At 39.1% G+C, this 18887-nt stretch overlaps 1 protein-coding gene across 4 annotated transcripts in view; it reads left to right on the forward strand.

Annotated features, from left to right (window-relative positions):
* Window positions 1–18887, forward strand: part of LOC145987627 (serine/threonine-protein phosphatase 4 regulatory subunit 1-like) — a 286327-nt gene that overhangs the window by 249243 nt on the left and 18197 nt on the right. Inside the window, exon 1 of one of the 4 annotated variants that reach the window (XM_083122046.1) lies at window positions 11261–11408. The exons of the other annotated variants lie outside the window; for them this stretch is intronic. Coding sequence (XP_082978172.1) covers window positions 11343–11408 — 66 coding nt within the window. The 5' untranslated portion in view covers window positions 11261–11342. Of the gene's footprint in view, window positions 1–11260; window positions 11409–18887 lie in introns of those variants that run through there. 4 annotated transcript variants of the gene reach the window in all.

Below are 18887 nucleotides of genomic sequence, written 5' to 3' on the forward strand. Positions count from 1 at the left end.
ATCATGCATTTAGCTTTTTCAGAAGTACGGGTCTTATACATTATATCTCAAGAAGTTTTTAGTGCACCTTACCTTTTAATGTGTTGTACATGTCCTGTACAGGTTCCTTTACAGCCTTGCACTTTTAACCCTTCTCAGGCTGCTCTTGACAGCAACTCTAAGGTAAGGGTTTTAGATAAAGGAATATTTTCCCCGTATATTCTAAATGGTGAAAAATGACCAAGTGTTCCGACGTACCCAAACATTCACTCACTCGAACAAGGGTACCGCGTTCAAACTGTGACAGTTTTCTGCCTTTGCATCTGTGAGCCATATCGTGTAGAGATTTGCGACCTACCAATGATGACGTAACATGTAAGCAGAAAGAATGCACAGGCCTTGTTATTAGAAGGCACTGGTTACAACCCATTGAAGTGGAGCAAAACGAAATTTCACGGAACCTGCTTCCTCGTCTGCTTTCTACTTGCAGCCGTCTCCCCCATTTTGCCACTGGATTCATCCATTTAGCGCGTACGCAGCGTTCATGGTGGCAACTAAGGCAGGCAGCCCCAGGGTAACTACTCGCCGGGAATTCTGCGTGAATGTTTCTCCGTGGACTGGAGATTATTGCAAGATAAGAAATCTTGTAGTTGATTTTGTATGTTACAATTTTACGTAGTATATCCCGTAACATTTATGCCTTGTGTTTGTAGGTGCATTTCGAGTCTGAGTATGTGAAATAGCAAATGCAAACTCCACACAAAAAATAAATATTTTAAATATATGTACCGTTTAATTTGAATGAAATTAGAATTTTTGGATACATTGGACTCGGAGAGACCTTTATAATTTTAATATATTTGTGTCTGGGTGGTGAGAGGCGGTAATACGTAAGATTGAGGGAAAACATCTGCTTGTACTCTTGAATTTTTTCATGGGCCTAAAGTGGTCACCGTGTGTACTCTTTGAATTTATTTGTTCAGACTTAGCAAATAATGTAATCGCAGTTGCGAGTTTTAGTAAAGGCTACGGTGCCTTTCTTCTATCATTACCATAATTCCAACTTTTCAGAAGTTTTTACAGAATTCCCACTAACCTGGGAATCCTGGTATAAAGACTTATGACTTAAAAAGACGTCCAGAAATCAGGAAATTTCACAAAATTATCCAAAGAGCGGGCTAGTCGGGGAATATTGGATATGCTTGTTATTACTTGTAGTAATACAAATGATCCTAAGTTAAAAAAAAAAAAAAAAAAAAAAAAAAAATGTAGTTTCTTCCAACTGGAGCTTTGCTTTCATATTTCCGATCATACAATGTGCTTTTAAAATCCTTTCCTTTCTGAGTAGTAATAAAAGGAAATGGGTCTCAAAACTTGGTTGTATTTATTCAAATATTTAAAAATATGTATATATTGAGTATTAAAAATGTAAATGGATCCGTGGCTCTGGTTTGATGAATAGAGCCGGGCAATTCGTTACCTTGTGGACGCATTTGCGCCTGGCCGTGACGATAATGTTGAGAGGGCCTTCTCCAGAGATGCAATACCTGTAGCCGATGTTGGGAGCACAGGGGACTTGTATGATTTTTATGATCTAAAATTGACAAAATATACATACATTTTTACAAAGTTTGCCCAAAAGAAAAAAAGAAATCCTACATAGCGGTAATTTATGAAAGAATATAAAAGAGTGCGTGCGGTTAGACCATGGGCTTGAAAAGGACAAATTATACAATGTTTTTTAAGTGCCTCTAGCAAATATAATTATATTGTGTGTTGTTATTATTTTTAGTGTAAGCTTCTGACCAAAACCATGCATATTTTATTTTCATGTGTATATTTTTTATATTTAACTTTAAAATTACATTGGTGATGATATATATATAGTGTAACAAATTGCGACATGGTTGTTTCTGTTATGAAATGTGCCCGAAGAGTTTTTCATCAATTTACTTTCTGCTTAATGTAAAAGTTGAGGCAAAAGTTAGGTTACATAGGGAACCAATTACGTGCATATAAACATATACATGATTGATATGTACGTAATGGTTGCAGCTACAGTACAGTTCAATGTGCACACCACCTGCTTGAAAGCATGCTTCCATTCTAAGCTCCCAGTTGCGTAAGAGGTCTGGTGTGGTGGGGGTGGTTAGGGAGATGGCGCCTGTGATCCTTTGCATGAGATGGTCCAGGCTCGTAATTTTCTTAGCGTGCGCGATGACCTTTACGTTCTCCAAAAATTTGAAAAATTCAATGGTGTTAGGTCTGGCGACCGTAGTGGCAATGTACTTACGTAACCTGACTTTTGCCTCACGTTGTACTGTTACGGTGTATTCTTAATTCACGCTTAAGTGCTTGGCGTTATGTACATTTCTGCTTGTCCGTGGGGAGTTGCGTGCGTGTGGAAGTGGCAGAGGATCGGAGGGGGTGTGGTTGCTCTCGTCAAAGTGGCCCTGATGTGTTGACTGTCCCATATCACAGCCAGCTTTGATGAGCGCGAACTCACCTGTGAAGCGAGGCGGGGCTTCTCCTACAGGACGGAGGAGAGCTTGCAAGAAGCGAAGCCCGGCATGGAGATTGGTCATGTTTTGCTATTGGAAACAGTCGAACGTGACTCCCCACCAAGGGTGTGATTTTTGTTGTTGTGAACTTGGTCCATATTTTAGTGTACTGGTTAGCAAGAGTTCGGTGTTGTATTTCAATTGTATTTCGCTCTTGTGAAATGACTACACACAAGAATAGCACATGGTTTTTGGTTTAACCCTAGCTTACCCGTCCCGTAGAAGAAGCTTGCTTACTTACCGGGGGTGTAACTCAGAGACCCACACATTTTTTATTATTATTAAAATTTAAGAAACAATTTTGTTGTTGAATTCACTGCTTCGTTTGTTGTTTATGTAGATGCAGTTATATAATAATTTTAATAATTACTATAAAAGTAACCAATTATTGCGTGCCACACACATATTGTCACATTAAACCTAACAAAAAAAAACATTTGTTACATCAATGCTTTTTTTGTTTATATACGTGCAGTTATCTAGTAATATAATAGTTACAAAGATTACCATCATTACCAACCAAATGTACACTGTTGGGAGGCATGGGGGGGGGGGGGAGTTGCTGATAGGCCCACAACATGAATTTTGTCTTGTATGTAAGTTGTCTTTACGATTTTGCGAACCAAAGTAATACAGAAACATCCTACGGAACAATGTAATTTGCCATTTTTTTATAAAAATATTCAGTTCAAAAAATCAAAACTTGAAAGACAAGAGGTGGTGACCCTGGCAGCCCCCCTCCTTCGTCGGGTTGTTGACATCTACACGTTGCCGAGTTTTAACGTGCAATATCACATTTCGTTGCATTTACGCAAGCTCAAGACTCTTGTATACGTGAAAATATTGGCATATTTGTTCATAATTCTATGTAATAAGAATAATTCAACTTTAATCTCCTTGTAGGCGCCCGAACTAATTGAGTAGTCGGCTCATGATTTTTCCGGTTTTTTTTTTCTCTGTGTGGTTTGTTTCTGGTTGCCCCTTAATCAATTTCTTAACATTAGTTTTCAGCCAGGCACGTATCATTAGTTTTCAGCCAGGCACGTATCCAGGAATTCCTTTCGGGGGGGCTGAACACCATTTTTTAAGGGATATAGATAAAACCTCCCAATTGTATGTTTAAGGCCAGTGATGGCAATTTGGTTACAAAACAGGGGGGGGGGTTGCAAGAAAAGTTTGCTTTCTCTTTGTAGACAAGCCATAGTGTGATACTGTGGAGGCAAAAAATGGGGAGCAACTATCCCCTAAATCGTCCCCACTGTTTAAGGCTGTCGTTTTCATCATAACGTAAAATCAGAACATTTTTTATCACTCTACTCCTCTGTTTCCATTAACTTTGCGTGCAAGAACCATCTTAGTATGTATGTTCGTCCATTTCTTCTCATCAGGCATCAATATATATTTGTACCAGGTAACCAGAGGTGTTTTTACGAAGGTGTTACACATGCACTCGACAACGTGAGATTCAAACTGTGGGCTACGAGCTGGACGCAATTGTTCATATTCAGGCCTAATCACTTGCAAGTGTTCAAAATAGTTTGTCACAACGAATTGCCCTACGTGTGGCGATACCTTTGCTGTGCCGCCGCTTCCAAATGCTGACAAGTCTCTGCGTAGTGCTGAAGTTTGCTGCGACAACACTGAAAGCTCAAGGAAATTTTACGTGCAATAGTATCAACAACAGGGTTATAGAACATTTTCAGTCTTTTCTCGATAATTATTTCTCTCACATTATTATCACATTATTCAAGAAGCCAAAGTCCTAATTTTATCTAATGTGAACAAGCCTTTCCTGATTGGGGGGGGGGGGGGGGGGCGCTCGAGCCCCTTGATTCCAAACTTGGATACGCGCTATTAACATTAAGAAGTTTATAGAACATTCTCCGTCTTGCTACGATAATTATTTATCTCCTTAAATGGTCGTCACATTATTCAAGAAGACAAAAACCTAATTTTTTGTAGGGTAAATTAAAAAAAATCCCTGATCCTCACCTTGGATACGCGATAGTAACAATAGCGGGGTTATAGAACATTCTCCGTCTTTTCTCGATAATTATTTTTCTCAAATTATCATCAAATTAGACAAGAAGCCTAAATCCTAATTTTATCTAGTATAAACAGAAATATTTCCTGAAAGGGATTGGGGCTGAAGCCCCCTGATTTTCACCATGGATACGCGCTATTAACAATAACAGGGTTACAGAACATTCTCCGTATTGCCTTGATAATTATTTCTCTCCTTAAATTATCGTCACATCTTATTTCACACCACAAGAAACCAAAAACCTCATTTTATCTAGTGTAAGCCGAAAACTTTCGGAGGGGCTCGAGCCCCTTAAGCCCCTCCCCCCCTTGGATACGTGCCTGTCTTCAGCCTCACGATACGCTAAAAGGTGAAGTCAAGAATACGCAAAAAAAAAAAAAAAGTTTCGTCTATTTTGGAATAGTGGAACGGCCAATAATATAGTATCGTATTTCACAGGATAATCGTCGCAGATTTTATGCCTTCTTTTTTTTTTAAAAAAAAAAAAAAAAAGAAGTGGGTGCGACCATCATGTGAAAATTTTCCAGTACTTAAAAATCATTTATTGGGTCATTCCATGTCAAATCGACCAGGGCCTACAAGTCGTAGTTTTTGATTTGGATGAAATTTGGCATGATGGTTCAATTATGTCTGGAAGCATTTTATTCCAAACATTATGTTCCTCTGAGGAATAGTTCTAGAGTTATAGCGTGTGAAAGAAGGTGAAGCAGAAAATGTGACCCAAATCTGAGAAATGAGCCCCAGAGCTAACTAACTTCAAGGTTCAATAACTTTTTAACTATAGATCACAGCCTAGTGATGTTCACACACCAAACAAACCTCCAACCAAGGAACGCGTGTATTGCATCAAAATACCCTCAGCTTACCAAATACGTTACCAAATAAAATACCCAAAAATATGCCTTAAAAAACTGTACATGTTAAAAAAATGCATATTTTGTGTGCCTGCTGTTACACATGTAATTACCCAGGAAGGTGGCATTAATTTTTCTAGTAACCATGATGTGAGCCCAGTATGCACACATTATGTTGTCTCCATATATATCGCCCAATGCATATTATACGTACGTATGTGACTGAATATTCAAGAAATTGAAGAATCACAGGAAAATGTCGGGTTTTTGAAATGTGTAGCACAAAAGGGACAAGTGATACCCATTCCAAGTTTCATACACTACATAATCATACCTTCCTATTGTGTGTGTCAATATTTCATTTTGTTATTGCAAGACGCTAGTGCACAGTGAAGGTAGACACTTGAACGCCGAGCGCGTTTGCCGCGGGAAGTTTAAAATGGTTTGCAATAAGGATTTATATCTCGGTAACTAGGAATGCTAGAGTTAAATATTATAGCTCGTTTCTTTCAATACAGTCTACTCTACACATCTATTGTTGAAAGAAACAATGTTCACTCACCAAATGGAAGACGACGACGACAAGAAATCTTATTTTTATTTTACAAAATGTTAATTTCGTCGGGCTTCCACGTAGGCAACGCCAGGACATGAGGGTTCAAAACAGTACCTACGTATTGTCCGATATGTATGTAATTCTCATAGCAAGAATTTCGCACATACTGATGATACTTTCTTAGAAAGATATTTTCTAATGTGTTAGCCTTGCCTTTTTAACGGGAACCTCCAAATTCCAGAATTGTTATCTCTGAGACTATGAATCCTAGAGTTAAATAATATGTCTCGTTTTCTTCAGAACACACTAGACTATACTCTTATGGTCGAATAAACGAAATTTAAATTTTTTCAGGCCCTCACGTAGACAACGCCGGAACGTGATGGTTTTAAACTCAACCTGCATAATGCCGGATATGGGTTTCATTCTTGTGGCAAGGATTGTGAACTTGCTTCTGATACTTTCGGAGAAAAAATATAATTTCTAATATTAAAGTAGCATTTTTTTTCGGGGGAAATTGCACCCACTCCCCATGCTTATTCGTTTGGGCATTGATTCTTTAATTATTTCTAATTCTTTATTTACTTCTTTAGACACACATTAACAGGGTGGGTTATGTCATAGAACACAGTTTCATTTCAGAAAAGGAATGGAAACTTACAACTAAAAGAGTGAAGTTAGGTATGTACTTTCCAATATAGCATCATTCGGTGTCTTGTGGCAAGAAAGTGCCCGATTTCAGTTGAATAGGATTCAACTGACCTGTAATTCCTTCTGTTTCGCAGCCGCCAAATGAAAATGTGGACAGTATACCTCCAAAGGTCCACGTGATGTGTGGCTGAGCACTGATCATAATGCATTTTGTCTACTCATTATGCACTCACACAAGAACATCTGAAAAAAATTGTGTTGCATTTCTACGTGATGCGTTCCTGCAGGTGAGCTGGGTATCCATTTCTCTGGACAATGCCAACCAATCCAATGACCATCCACGAGCATTAGTTCCATATTGTGGGGGGAGCTTCATTATGTTGGTAATAACAGGGAAAACTGCCATCTTCACTAAGAGTGGAAGGGAAAATTTCTCCTGTAGAATTTCTAGCTAGCGCTGTGCATTTAGGTTGAATATGTGTGCCGCAACCTACAGCATCGAATCCTGAAGCCTGTAACACAATTAATTTTCCAGATGTTTGGGTACATAACGACTGGGCAAAGCGCCTTCAACGAGCATAAAGGGTAACATGTTGAACAGATAAAATAATAGTACATCATGTAATCACTTGGAAGTAGTTGTTTCAATTCTTTTAGCTAATAACTTTTGTACCACACATATCCGGCAATATGCAGGTTGATTTTAAAACCATCACGTTCCGGCGTTGCCTACTTGGGGGTCCGACGAAATTAACGTATTGTAAAAACAAAAATTAGATTTCTTGATTTTCGTCTTCTTCTTCTATTTGGTGAGTGATTTTTTTTTCAACAATAGACGTGTAAAGAAAGAAACTAGCCATAATTTGTAACTGGCATTCGTAGTTACTTAGATATAAATCGTTATTTCAAACCTTCAGCCATTTTAAACTTCCCGCTGCAAAACGCGCACTGCGTTCAAGTGTCTACCTTCACTGTGCACTAGCGTCTTGCAATAACAAAATTTGGTACACATGAGGGGAAGGTCTTATTGTGTAGCGTATGCAACTTGGCTTGGATATCACTTGTCCCTTTTGTGCTACACAATTTCAAAAACCCGCCATTTTCCTGTGATTTTTCAATTTCTTGCATATTCAGCCACATATAATATGGATTGGGTGATATGTATGGAGACAATATAATGTGTGCTTACTGGGCTCGCATCATTGTTACTAGATAAATTAATGCCACCTTCCTGGGTGGATTACATTTGTAACAGCAGGCACACAAAATATGCATTTTTTTGATATATACTGTTTTTAAGGCATTTTTTTTTATTATTTGGTAACGTAAACAAGCTGAGGGTATTTTGATGCAATACACGCGTTCCTTGGTTGGAGGTTGGTTTGGTGTGCAAACATCACTAGGCTGTGATCTATAGTTAAAAAGTTAATTGAGCCCTGAAGTTAGCTCTGCAGCTCATTTCTCAGATTTGGGTCACATTTTCTGTTTCACCTTCTGCCATTGCTATAACTCTAGAACTATTCCATTCCTCAGAGGAACATAATGTTTGATATACAATGCTTCCAGACATAATTGAACCATCATGCCAAATTTCATCCAAATCAAAAACTACGACCTGGAGGCCCTGGTCAATCTGACGTGGAATGACACTATTACTAAATAGTCTATGGTGCAAGGTTAGGTAGGATTCACGGAATACTCGTGAATGAACATTAAAAGTGAACGAGTCCAAATCGACACGACACGTACCATTTCTTCCTGACATCAGGCAATTTTTGCAGCATGGAAAAACTTAATACATTAGTTCTTTTTGATTTGTGCATTACTTAAGAAAATGTATTACAGTGTTGCGAAATACGGACCGAATTTTCTGCGATGAAATGTATAAACCAATTTTTGGACTGAAAAAACAGGGTGCGGCGGTTATTCTGTGAAATACGGTACATCGAAACAGAGGGAAAAACCTAATATAGGCTATGTATTCTTCGTATCCATATTCATTCACACAGTTGCGAGTTGAAGAACTCAAGAAGCAGAACAGAGGACAATCTCTGCTCTAGTATCGGTGCAGCTTGCGATAATTATTTATCCAACTTTCCTTTGTTATTAATCATCCATTTTTCAGTACCGTTCTTGACGGTATTTGTGTGTGTGTTCGTTCTATGTAATTTATATGTTGTTTTGCCAAAGAATATAATGGTTTCAAATGTGTACTGTATCAGGAAGCACATTATGGAAGTACTGTATGTAAAAAACACCACATGAAGGTTTTTAACAATATTACTTCTTGGTATTCAATGTCTATGTTTATTAATATGCAACATATCATGTTTCCTTCTTTAGATACAAGAGTTGATTATCATCATGTAGGTGTTTTTATTTACATTTATTTGTGTTTACCGCTTTAAGCATTTTTTCCCATCTATGTATCATGTACAGAGCATTCCCTGAAATTCGCTACGAGACTCGGCGGAAAGCGGTCCGGCATCAGCGCTTGTCTTTCCCGGTGAACGAGTCTGCGACAGTCGCACGCTACAGTCTGTGTTTTCGCTCTCCCTGCCTTCGCTCTCTTTCCCTTTCTGTTGACGTTGCAGACTGACGCGTATAATCCTCCCTCGGAAGTTATGTTGTGTCGTGTCCGTGTGTTGAAGATTGTGGCATAATATGGCACCACAACAGTTTACATTACAACAAAGGATTTATCTTGTCGAGTGTTACTTCGGAAAGAGGAATTGTGGAGAAGTCCGACGACGTTTTGCAACGAAATTTCCTGGTGTTCCCGTTCCACATAGGATCACTATAGCTATTAAACCTCGTAAGAAAGGTTAGAGTAACAGGGTCAGTTCTGAATAAAAGTGGAAAGAAAAATGGGGAAATAAAGTATACTAAGACAATCCGCACACCATCCGTGAGTTAAAAGAGAGTATTGTACGAGAAATCGGGAGAATTACAATAGACGAACTTTCACGTGTAAATGCCATTTCCTTCGGAGATGCCAGGAATGTGTTGCAGCAGAGGGACATCATTTTCAACACCTTCTGTAGTCAAGATTAGTACAAAATATGAAAACTGTAATTTTAATAGCAGACTCTACCGACTGTCGCTGACCCGTTCACCGGGAAAGTCAAGCGCTGATGCCGTGCAGCTTGCCGCCGAGTCTCGTAGCGAATGTCAGGGAATGCTCTAGTTTGAATTGAACATTATCTACTGCTTCTTCTTTTGTCTTCGTTTTAGCAGCACTATAGCATAATAGTTAGCATGCTGCGTCAGTAGTAGGTCGTGGGTGCTACTCCCTCCCCCTCATCATGGACAAAAAACGTAAATAGTTCACATGAAACCAAGGGACAAAGAAGTCTCTTGAAATTAGGTTTTAGAAAGTTAGGGCGGGTAGACAATTATAATTGCATGCAAATGAACTTTTGGCTTAACATTCAGAGAATTGAGTGTTGACTGTATCGGTACAGTGAGTTTAGAATATTATTTTCAAACTGTATGTGCATGTGTTACATTTTTATCACTGTCATGCCCCCCCCCCCCAAACACACACAACCAAGCCTTATTCATTTGTCTGATTGAACGTCGTCAAACCTAATCCAATCATGCTCCTTTTTGCAAGGTAGAAATTCACCTTATGCACTCCATTTGGTAAAATTTTCGTTTCCACAAAACGTATTTATTCAATCGTACAGGAGAAATTACTTACCGAATGCAGTTTATTTATAGTTGTGGAAGTTCGGGGAAGTGTTTTCTCGTATGGTTCATTGAATTTTGCCGGTAAATCATCTATTTTTCGATATAAATGTGTGACCGATGCACGAAAGCTCTTGCATCCATTTACTTGCAGGGGGATGTAGCCTGTGTGTGATGACGTAATCCCGGTCAATGTTTCCAAACACGTGTTTTCGTAACTAAAGAAGGTACGTTTCCGCAAATGGTTTGTGGGGCTATGTGAGTGGTGTGTGGGGCTACGCATATTTTTTTCGAAACCAATTTTTAACTATTGTAACCTATACGTGACCCTACCTAACGTAACCTTACCGGAAATGGTTCGTGGGACTATCCGTGAATGGTTCGTGGGGATATCCGTGCATGGTTCGTGGGGATATCCGTGCATGGTTCGTGGGGCTATCTGTGCATGGTTCATGATGTTTTCGAACCCGGAAAAAAAATACAAAATCAGTAACGCGAAACGAGGTATTTTTCGATGAAGGAGGTTGCAACATTGCATAACCACTGATCATCGACAACGCTATTCAATATTTCTCCGCCATATTGCGTGTAATGCAAGCGAAAGCGAACCCAAAAAAATACTCGATATGTCTAAAATTGAGATTATTTGCGTGGAAAAAACGAAATGCCACCTTCAAGAATCCTTAGGAATGCAGAATACGTAAGTATCAATGTGAAAAATAAGGGAATTAGAGACGTTTGGTGGTTACTGAAATTTGACCCTCCATTTTACAACACGGCGATAACTTCATTCGTTTTTTCATCGTTTGGGGACATTTTTTTACTCTCGAACTTGTATCGTCGTAAAGCTCTACGCTACCTTCATGTTTATAGTTTCGTTTCGAGCCTTTCTGTAGATGGCGCAGTTGCGTTCAGTGTGATCGTCTGCTGTTTTCACCACAGAAGGGGAAGGAAGTCTTATTTCGTGTGCTGTTGTTCTTGGTTCAAGTTATTGCTAGTTTTCAGTGATGATACCTTCAACGTGTTCATGTTTAAATTTTGAAATGTGTGCACAGTGTTCGCAAAATTCATTGGTAAGCTTATTATTACTGAAATCAGTTAAAAGACCACAAGCTTCGGAAAAATGGTTATACGAACAGTCAAATGTTTTGTTAAATGCTTGCAACTGTAGTGTCAAAATTCGTGTGCATAGTAGGTTAGGTAGGAGTGAAATTTGTATTAGGAAGTCTGTTCCTTCGTCTTTGTGTAACAAGGAATAGTGTCTTTGTTCTTTAGTGGGTTTTTTTACGTATTAATTCTGGTGAAAATGTGTTGAATTTGGTTGTAACCTTGGGGAGTTAAATATACTTTTGCATACTTCCTTGTCAGCGAGTTCGGTGTGTATCAGGGAATCGTTGCATTTAGTCGTAGTGTGCAAAGTGCAGTGTAATTAACAATTGTATTCCACCAGTTTATTCACAGTGGATGCGGTTACGTGGTTATGTTACAGGCCATGTTTAGCTTTCCGAAGTAGTTGTTCGTTTCAACAAGCAGGCGTTTACTCAACACGTGGCAAGCGTTGCAATTTAAACTATCACTTGATTGGAGGCAAATTGAAGTGGAGCTTCCCCGTACAGTTAGGTTTAGCGTCTGTTTATTATTACCTTGGCCAGTCTGTACAACTTTTGCCATTTTCGTACAATTTGAATAACTCTTGATGTTCCACAAGTTCAATAGTTCAAATTCGTCTATTGTAGATGATGTGCTGTAATGCTGGGTAAGTGCCCACTGCATCTCCCTGCTCTAGCTTTCAATTTAGTTAAACACACCCACACTTCGTTCGGTAGGGTCAAGCCACGTATTGTTTGACAGGAGGGACACATCTCGTTCATATACCAGATACAATCATGACATACTTGAATTGATTGATTGAATTGCTTTATTTTACTTCGCTTCTTGTGCCACTTCTGGCTAATTTGCTAAGATGGGGATGAATGAGTGATGATATGATTAAATTGATGAATGGACACACTCAAACCTTCATGCCCAGGCCAGGATTCGAACCCGGGAACCACGGTGGCCGGCACGTACTGAACACTACTTTCGGAGATCATTTGGACATGAATTTTCTCTGCTTACATTCATTATGTCCAAATTTTATCCTAATAGATAATCTCGCAACAACGCAAAATGTTGTAATTGACTCGAATTCACAATTACTAATATACGTACTTGACCTACATTTTTTAAATGCAAAATCTGGGTGACGAAAATGTGCCTCAACACGAAATGGAAAATGCATTTTTTATTACATACACTAAAAATGCTGATCAAAGCAAACTTTATTATATATTATGAATAACACTACACACGTAATCCTCTAACAGGGGTTTCTTCGGAATAAGATTCACGAGGCTTAATAGGATTATCATTCACTACAAAGCAATAGCTATAAACATGAGATAACCCTGAAATGAGGGGTTAGTATTCACCATAAGAGAAGTACAGCAGGTAAAACGAAATACATATGTTAGGAAGAGGTGTGAAAGTGTACGTTTCTATGTGAAAATTGACTGAGTGGTAGCACTAGACGCTTTTACGTCAGGGGTCCCAGGTTCGAATACCGGCCTGGTCATTGGTGTTCTTTTTGAATGTTCTATTTATCATATGTTTTCATCTTCATCGTCGCGATTGCCCAAAAGTGGCAGAAAAGCGACGCTAAATGACAAAAATAAAAATATATGTGAAAATGTTCGATAGAAGTTCTGTTAAGATGTCAAACCTGTAGCAAGCATATTTTTATTTTTTTATATATTTATTGATATTGATATATAGCCAAGCTGTGTGAAGGATTGATGATAAGCATCTATCACATTTAATCTAAGCTCACACAAAGATATCGACTGAGCGAGTCAGAGCAATGCAAAACAATGAAAGCACTTAATCATTGAGAGAAACAATGAATTTCAAGGCTGCAAATTTCTGCAAATGTCAGAGTTTGAACTCTCAAATAATAATTCTTATGTGACGAATAGTATCATGGTTTAAGCCAGTGGGGATTTGAGGTGCTTTGCGTATTGTTGTTTTTTCGAAATCATTTTCGTTGTTAATAAATTCTTAATTAGTTTGGGTTTTTGTTGCAAGTCCATTTTATGCACAGATAGGCTAACTGGGCCTACAGTATAAAGTGGGATCCAAACCTTTATATGTCTCCATCGGGTATGGAACCCTTGATTGCAAGGCTTGACGTTATCACTACGTCATCGTCAAGGCCCTCCGTAATGGGTTACATCTGCATGGATTAACATGAATTCATTTTAAACATATTTCGGACAGTAAATAGAGTTCATTATCACCACAGACTGGAAATTAGTTTGTTTTTTTTCTTCTTCGAAAAATACGAGGAATACCTATCGCTCTTCTCTTGTTACTATTCATTAAAAAATAAGAATTATATCATTTCACTCTCACGGTCTGTCGTGTTATTTCACGTCATTGTTCTACCAGTCTTACGTTAATTTCGATAATAAGAGATTAAAGATTGATAGGTGGAGTTGGGATGAAGACCAAGTTCTAAACCCAGCTATTCGGCTATGAAGCACGTTACGCCAACCAATTTGCCACGGGGTTGGCTTTTCAGTTAATCAAATCACTATTCGTCATTCAATTCCAGAGGTAGCAAATCAACAGAAAACAAGAACATATCCACTTATCATCCATCACCCAGCAAATCCACACAAACCTCTCCTGGCATTCGTTTTGCAGAATGGCCGTGAGGATTAAAGATCGCCCACTTCCTGGTTCAGCTCGAGACAATTCAGGTGCCTTATCAAAGCTGCACTGAAGCACGCAGGGTTTCCAACCCACTTCGCCATGAGGTCTACTATTACCCTTGCCGTTGTTTGTACTTAAAGTAATTTAATTTGAGTATCAGCATGTGGCGACTCTGTGTCGTGGGTTAGTCACCCCTGATATAGACTTCCGTTACGAACTTTTAGCTGATGTGCGACATAATAGGTTGTGTGTGTGTGTTGGCCGAAGTTATCGTGTGTAATCCCGATAAACAATTACGCATGTCCACTCGCTACATGAATCAAGGGACCACCCGATGATGTAGTGATGACAGTAGTTATCGGACAGTAGTTTTTCTCGTGAATTTTAAATCAGGGGGAGGGGAGGATTTGAGAAGGATGGGTAGACAAATTTAGCAGTAAGATGAGCTGTTTATTTTAGAGATGTCGCCAAAAAGTTAGTAGAGGGCGTTAAGTGTGTTGTTCACCCTCAGTGTTTCGACTTGATATGTAAATGATCCCAGGTAGAAATTGAGTTCGGTATTGCTGTATTAGTGTTAAAAGCACGCTCATTATTTTCTTTTTCCGCGGTGCATTTGAAGATGCATTTGCCACAGGTCCTCTCCAGCCTGGCACAATAAGCGAACATGGTTGCCATGCCGACCGGTCAGCTCGGCGCCTACTTCCAGCCATGAAGCAGGCCGTGCGGGGCTTCGACAACTCTTCATATTCGCCTAACCTCGAATCCAATCGGAGGACCCAAAAGTCGGCCGCGAAACGTAAACAACTTTTATTGAATTCCGCGGGAAGGTGGGGTGATAGAAGGGTGCGTTTCAGGGTGTACCGGACTTCTGCAATAAAAGATGGATTTATGACCGGGGCATTTGCGTAAGAAAACATGAGATACCGAAGCAGCTAAGATTATATTGTGTGTACTAACCGGGAATTATTAGAATTTTTGACAGACTATTGGTAGCTCGGGGATGTGGGTGCCTTCAGGAATGCTCAACTTTGGAGCAAAACGATGTAGCATTGGTCTTATTATCGGCCAAGACAACCTTTTGGTAAAGCCCCGCCCTTCGCCTTCTGACGTCAAGCAAAATGCTTTCGTTGTTAGGTTTAGGTCTCTTGCCATAAATAATACTTAACTTGGCCAAGCCCCGAAAAATCCCATTGTATTTATGCTAAGATAATTAAACATAACAATGAAGGCATTCCCCACTGACGTCAGAAGACGAAGGGCGAGGTTTGACCAAAAAAATGTTGTTCGAGTCTTGTGCGATCAGTTATAACCAGGTAGCAAGACCACTGGAGGCACTTGCTATAGTGACCACAAACAAAAGAACCTTCCGCTAGAATCCTTCGCACATCTTCCTCTTCCTTCGCTCGACTCGGGCCATGAGGAAGCATGACTGCCCCCCCCCCTCCACGCACTAGTACTATGCACAGGAGTCGCGGATCTGCGCAGGTTCTTTTGCGTGTCGTTCCACTATACTTTGATGTTGAAGGATTTAACGCGCAAAGTGCTGTTAGTATAGTGGCATGACGGCTTGCAAGAGTTGACTACTCTCAAAAGTTATCAGCGTTCACATGAGTTAAATACGGCATACAATGCCTTTACATATTTTGATATAAATTCATGTAAATACATCTCCTATATAGTTTGATGTGCAGTGTGGAACGCAGGGTCGCAGGATGATTGTCTTGTCACTTCATCTCCCTGTTACTCAACGCTGCATTCAGGAAATATCATAAAACACATCCAACCTGGAAACCTCGCTTTGCTCCAACATTGAGCGTTCCCATTTTCAGTTACCCATGGCTCCAACTGCTCTTGAGCGTCACATGCTGGTTGCACCTCCGCGTTCCGGTCAACATCTCCAGAAGCAATACCAATAGTAATAATCCTCCAATGGAACTAAGTTTGATATTCGCGATCACTTGCGTACCAATAAAAATAAGGAATGTTCCCTTATTACTGATCACTCGCATCTGAAAGTTTATGATCTAATGAATTGTGGGAAAATCAGTCTATCCCAGGTAGCTAGCCTGGTATTTTCAAATGTGGAGAGCAGAGATGGCTAAACCCGGATATCCGGACATTTGATACTCGGATTATCAGAAATGGCCGGATATCCGAATGTGGGCATTATCCTGGCAGTTTTTTTCTTTCGTTTTGCGGGCTATCTGCATACCTTTTATTCTTGTTCGTATTACACTGTATGGGTTTTACAAATCTGTACCACCTGGATATTCAGATTTTGTGTGGAAATCTGTCCGTTTCTTGGCTTGTTTTGGGCGATCAGGACGGCGAAAGATAAACATGGTGTACATTCTCGTATCGTCCAATTTTTCAGACGATCGTACATGTAATAAAAACCTCCGTAACATGTATTTGTTACAGAAAATGTGAGTTTGGATCGCCACCCTTTACAATAAGGGAACGTAGTAGCTTGGAAGTTTGGAAACAAAGAATACTAAAAGTGCATGCGGTAGTTTAAGCGGGAAAAAATGCAGGCTCGGCCAGGACTCGAACTCGTGTCTGGCAAAGGTAAAAGCGTACATTTCGTGACTCAACTAAAAAAGGCATTTTCGGTTCCTCAGCCTACTTGAGACATCAATTATTGCGGGGCGTAATGGTGATCATTTAGAAAACGCCCAAATGTCATCGTCACTTCCACGTAGTACATCCTGGACTGAATTTTGCAGACTTGCTAAGTTCTGGCGACTGGGCCAATGGGACTTTTTATTCTTGTCCCTTCATTCACTTCAGCTTATCACCATTAATCTTCATCTTCGCAATTAGCCAAGAATGACAGAAACGCGAATATAAATAAAGTAAATCAATCTTAAATTATTGCATAAAATTGAGACAATCTCCGAACCCAATGTTTTCAAAGTTGGTTCTACTGTCTCAAGCAATACATACCCACCTGAAAAAGGTAACAGTAACTCGTCACTTTTGGACGCAAAGGAACTCCCGACATGTTTCTCTTTTTGAGTATGTAATCGTTGTGCTGCTAAATGACAAAAAGAATGAAGCAAAGCGCTTCAACTCCAGTAGAACGCAGCGAGGGATGTCGATTTACAGTTCCGGAGCGTTGGAGTGCGAGGGTTTGTACGTAAAAGCACGTGGTACCAGTTGTGTGTAGCCCGTTTACTTCCGAGGGGAAATCGAGTGTATTGGATAAGAGCCGGGGAGGTGTTACCTGCTCTTGCGTATCGATTTTCTAGGCTCTGCCCACCTCATCCCACGGAGTATTGGGACAGGCCCACTCGGCCGGCAGGGGTGGTAAGAAGCAGTTGAAATCGGCGCAAGTCGTAACTTAAAAAGTTATGGCAACGGGAGATCCACTCTGTAACTGAATAATTGGTTGTTAAACAATGGCTGCTAGGGTTAAGAAGCCATTTTTTGTGCAAGCTTGTTTGTTAAATATTACAATGTTGAAGATAACGAGGAAATAAACGGCGTTTTATGCGTGTCACACGATATAAAAGAAGGATCCTTAACATATCGTAGGGGCGTATGGTCGCAGAAAGATTAAACGTTAAATATTGCCACGCCAAGGAAACATTTGGCGAAAACGTTTTGTTTGCCTTCATTTCCGACGCGAAACTGAAATGAAAAAATAAAAGCTGAAGACACTCGGGGAAAATAGCAACTTTCGTGTGAATTTTTCGCATTAATTATTTCTGGGCACTAAGATCTGCAAAAATAGCCACCAACAATAAAAATTCACAACAGACAAACTTTGAATATTGTTCCATATCCAAAATTCGTTCTTTCCGTTATGTCACCACTTGCTGAATGTATTCTTTCTGACTGGAAATTTCAAAACTAGATTAGTATGGCTATAAGATCTACATTAATATCAATACCTAAATCCACTACAGTAACACAAAAATAACATTTGAATGTTTCTTCAATAAAGTTGCAAACATGAAGGAAAATTCTCAATCCACCCCCCCCCCCTCTCAAACAATTGTTTAAATTTCAAATCATATGAATGGATGGGGAGAAGCGGGATTGTACAGTTTCTGCCATTTATATAAAATAATGTGGAATTTTTGTATAATTTAGTATACAGAATGTAGCAAAAACACAGGGCAAAGCTTCAGGAATAGATTCACGGAGAAAGTGTTATATCAGCATGAGGTCAGAATTGCATAATTCCTGAGAAATTACAGCTAATACAAGTATTGGAATGTGCAAGTCGCCTTTCTAGACCCATGTTGATATAACATTTTTCTTTACATATGTGGATTTCATTCCTGAAGTTTAGGCCTACATTTTCTGTGTTTTATTTATTTTAGCATAAATTATATAAATGTTAATATTTGTATGTTTGAGTGCTTTGTGCACTTAATCTTTGTAACAGGTGAAAAATGAACATGCATGCTTAAGTGTAACCCTACTTCAAATAGTAATTTAATTTACTGATGATTTTACAGTGCTAAAATACTCTAAATAATAATAATTGAGTTACAACATGTGAGAGTAGTAAGTATACATAATTCGTAGTGACAAGTTTAAGTAATTTTAAAAGTGAAAACTCTTTTTCATAATTATCAACATAAAATCTTTTAGTTTGTGTTCAAAAATTTGTATTTTAAGTCTCTGGCCCTTCGAGGGCTGTTGCAGCATGGATTTTTTGGTTGTTAGATACTTAGTACATAATGTTATTACTGTGTGTGTAAATTTCATTGCCATAAAATTATGGATGAGTACAATAGTTTCAAATAATTTTCATGAGCATTGTATTCCTAGTTGGTGTGTACATT

The sequence above is a fragment of the Lepisma saccharinum genome, chromosome 5 (genome assembly GCF_977018435.1).
Source record: "Lepisma saccharinum chromosome 5, izLepSacc3.1, whole genome shotgun sequence".
Lineage (NCBI taxonomy): Eukaryota > Metazoa > Arthropoda > Insecta > Zygentoma > Lepismatidae > Lepisma > Lepisma saccharinum.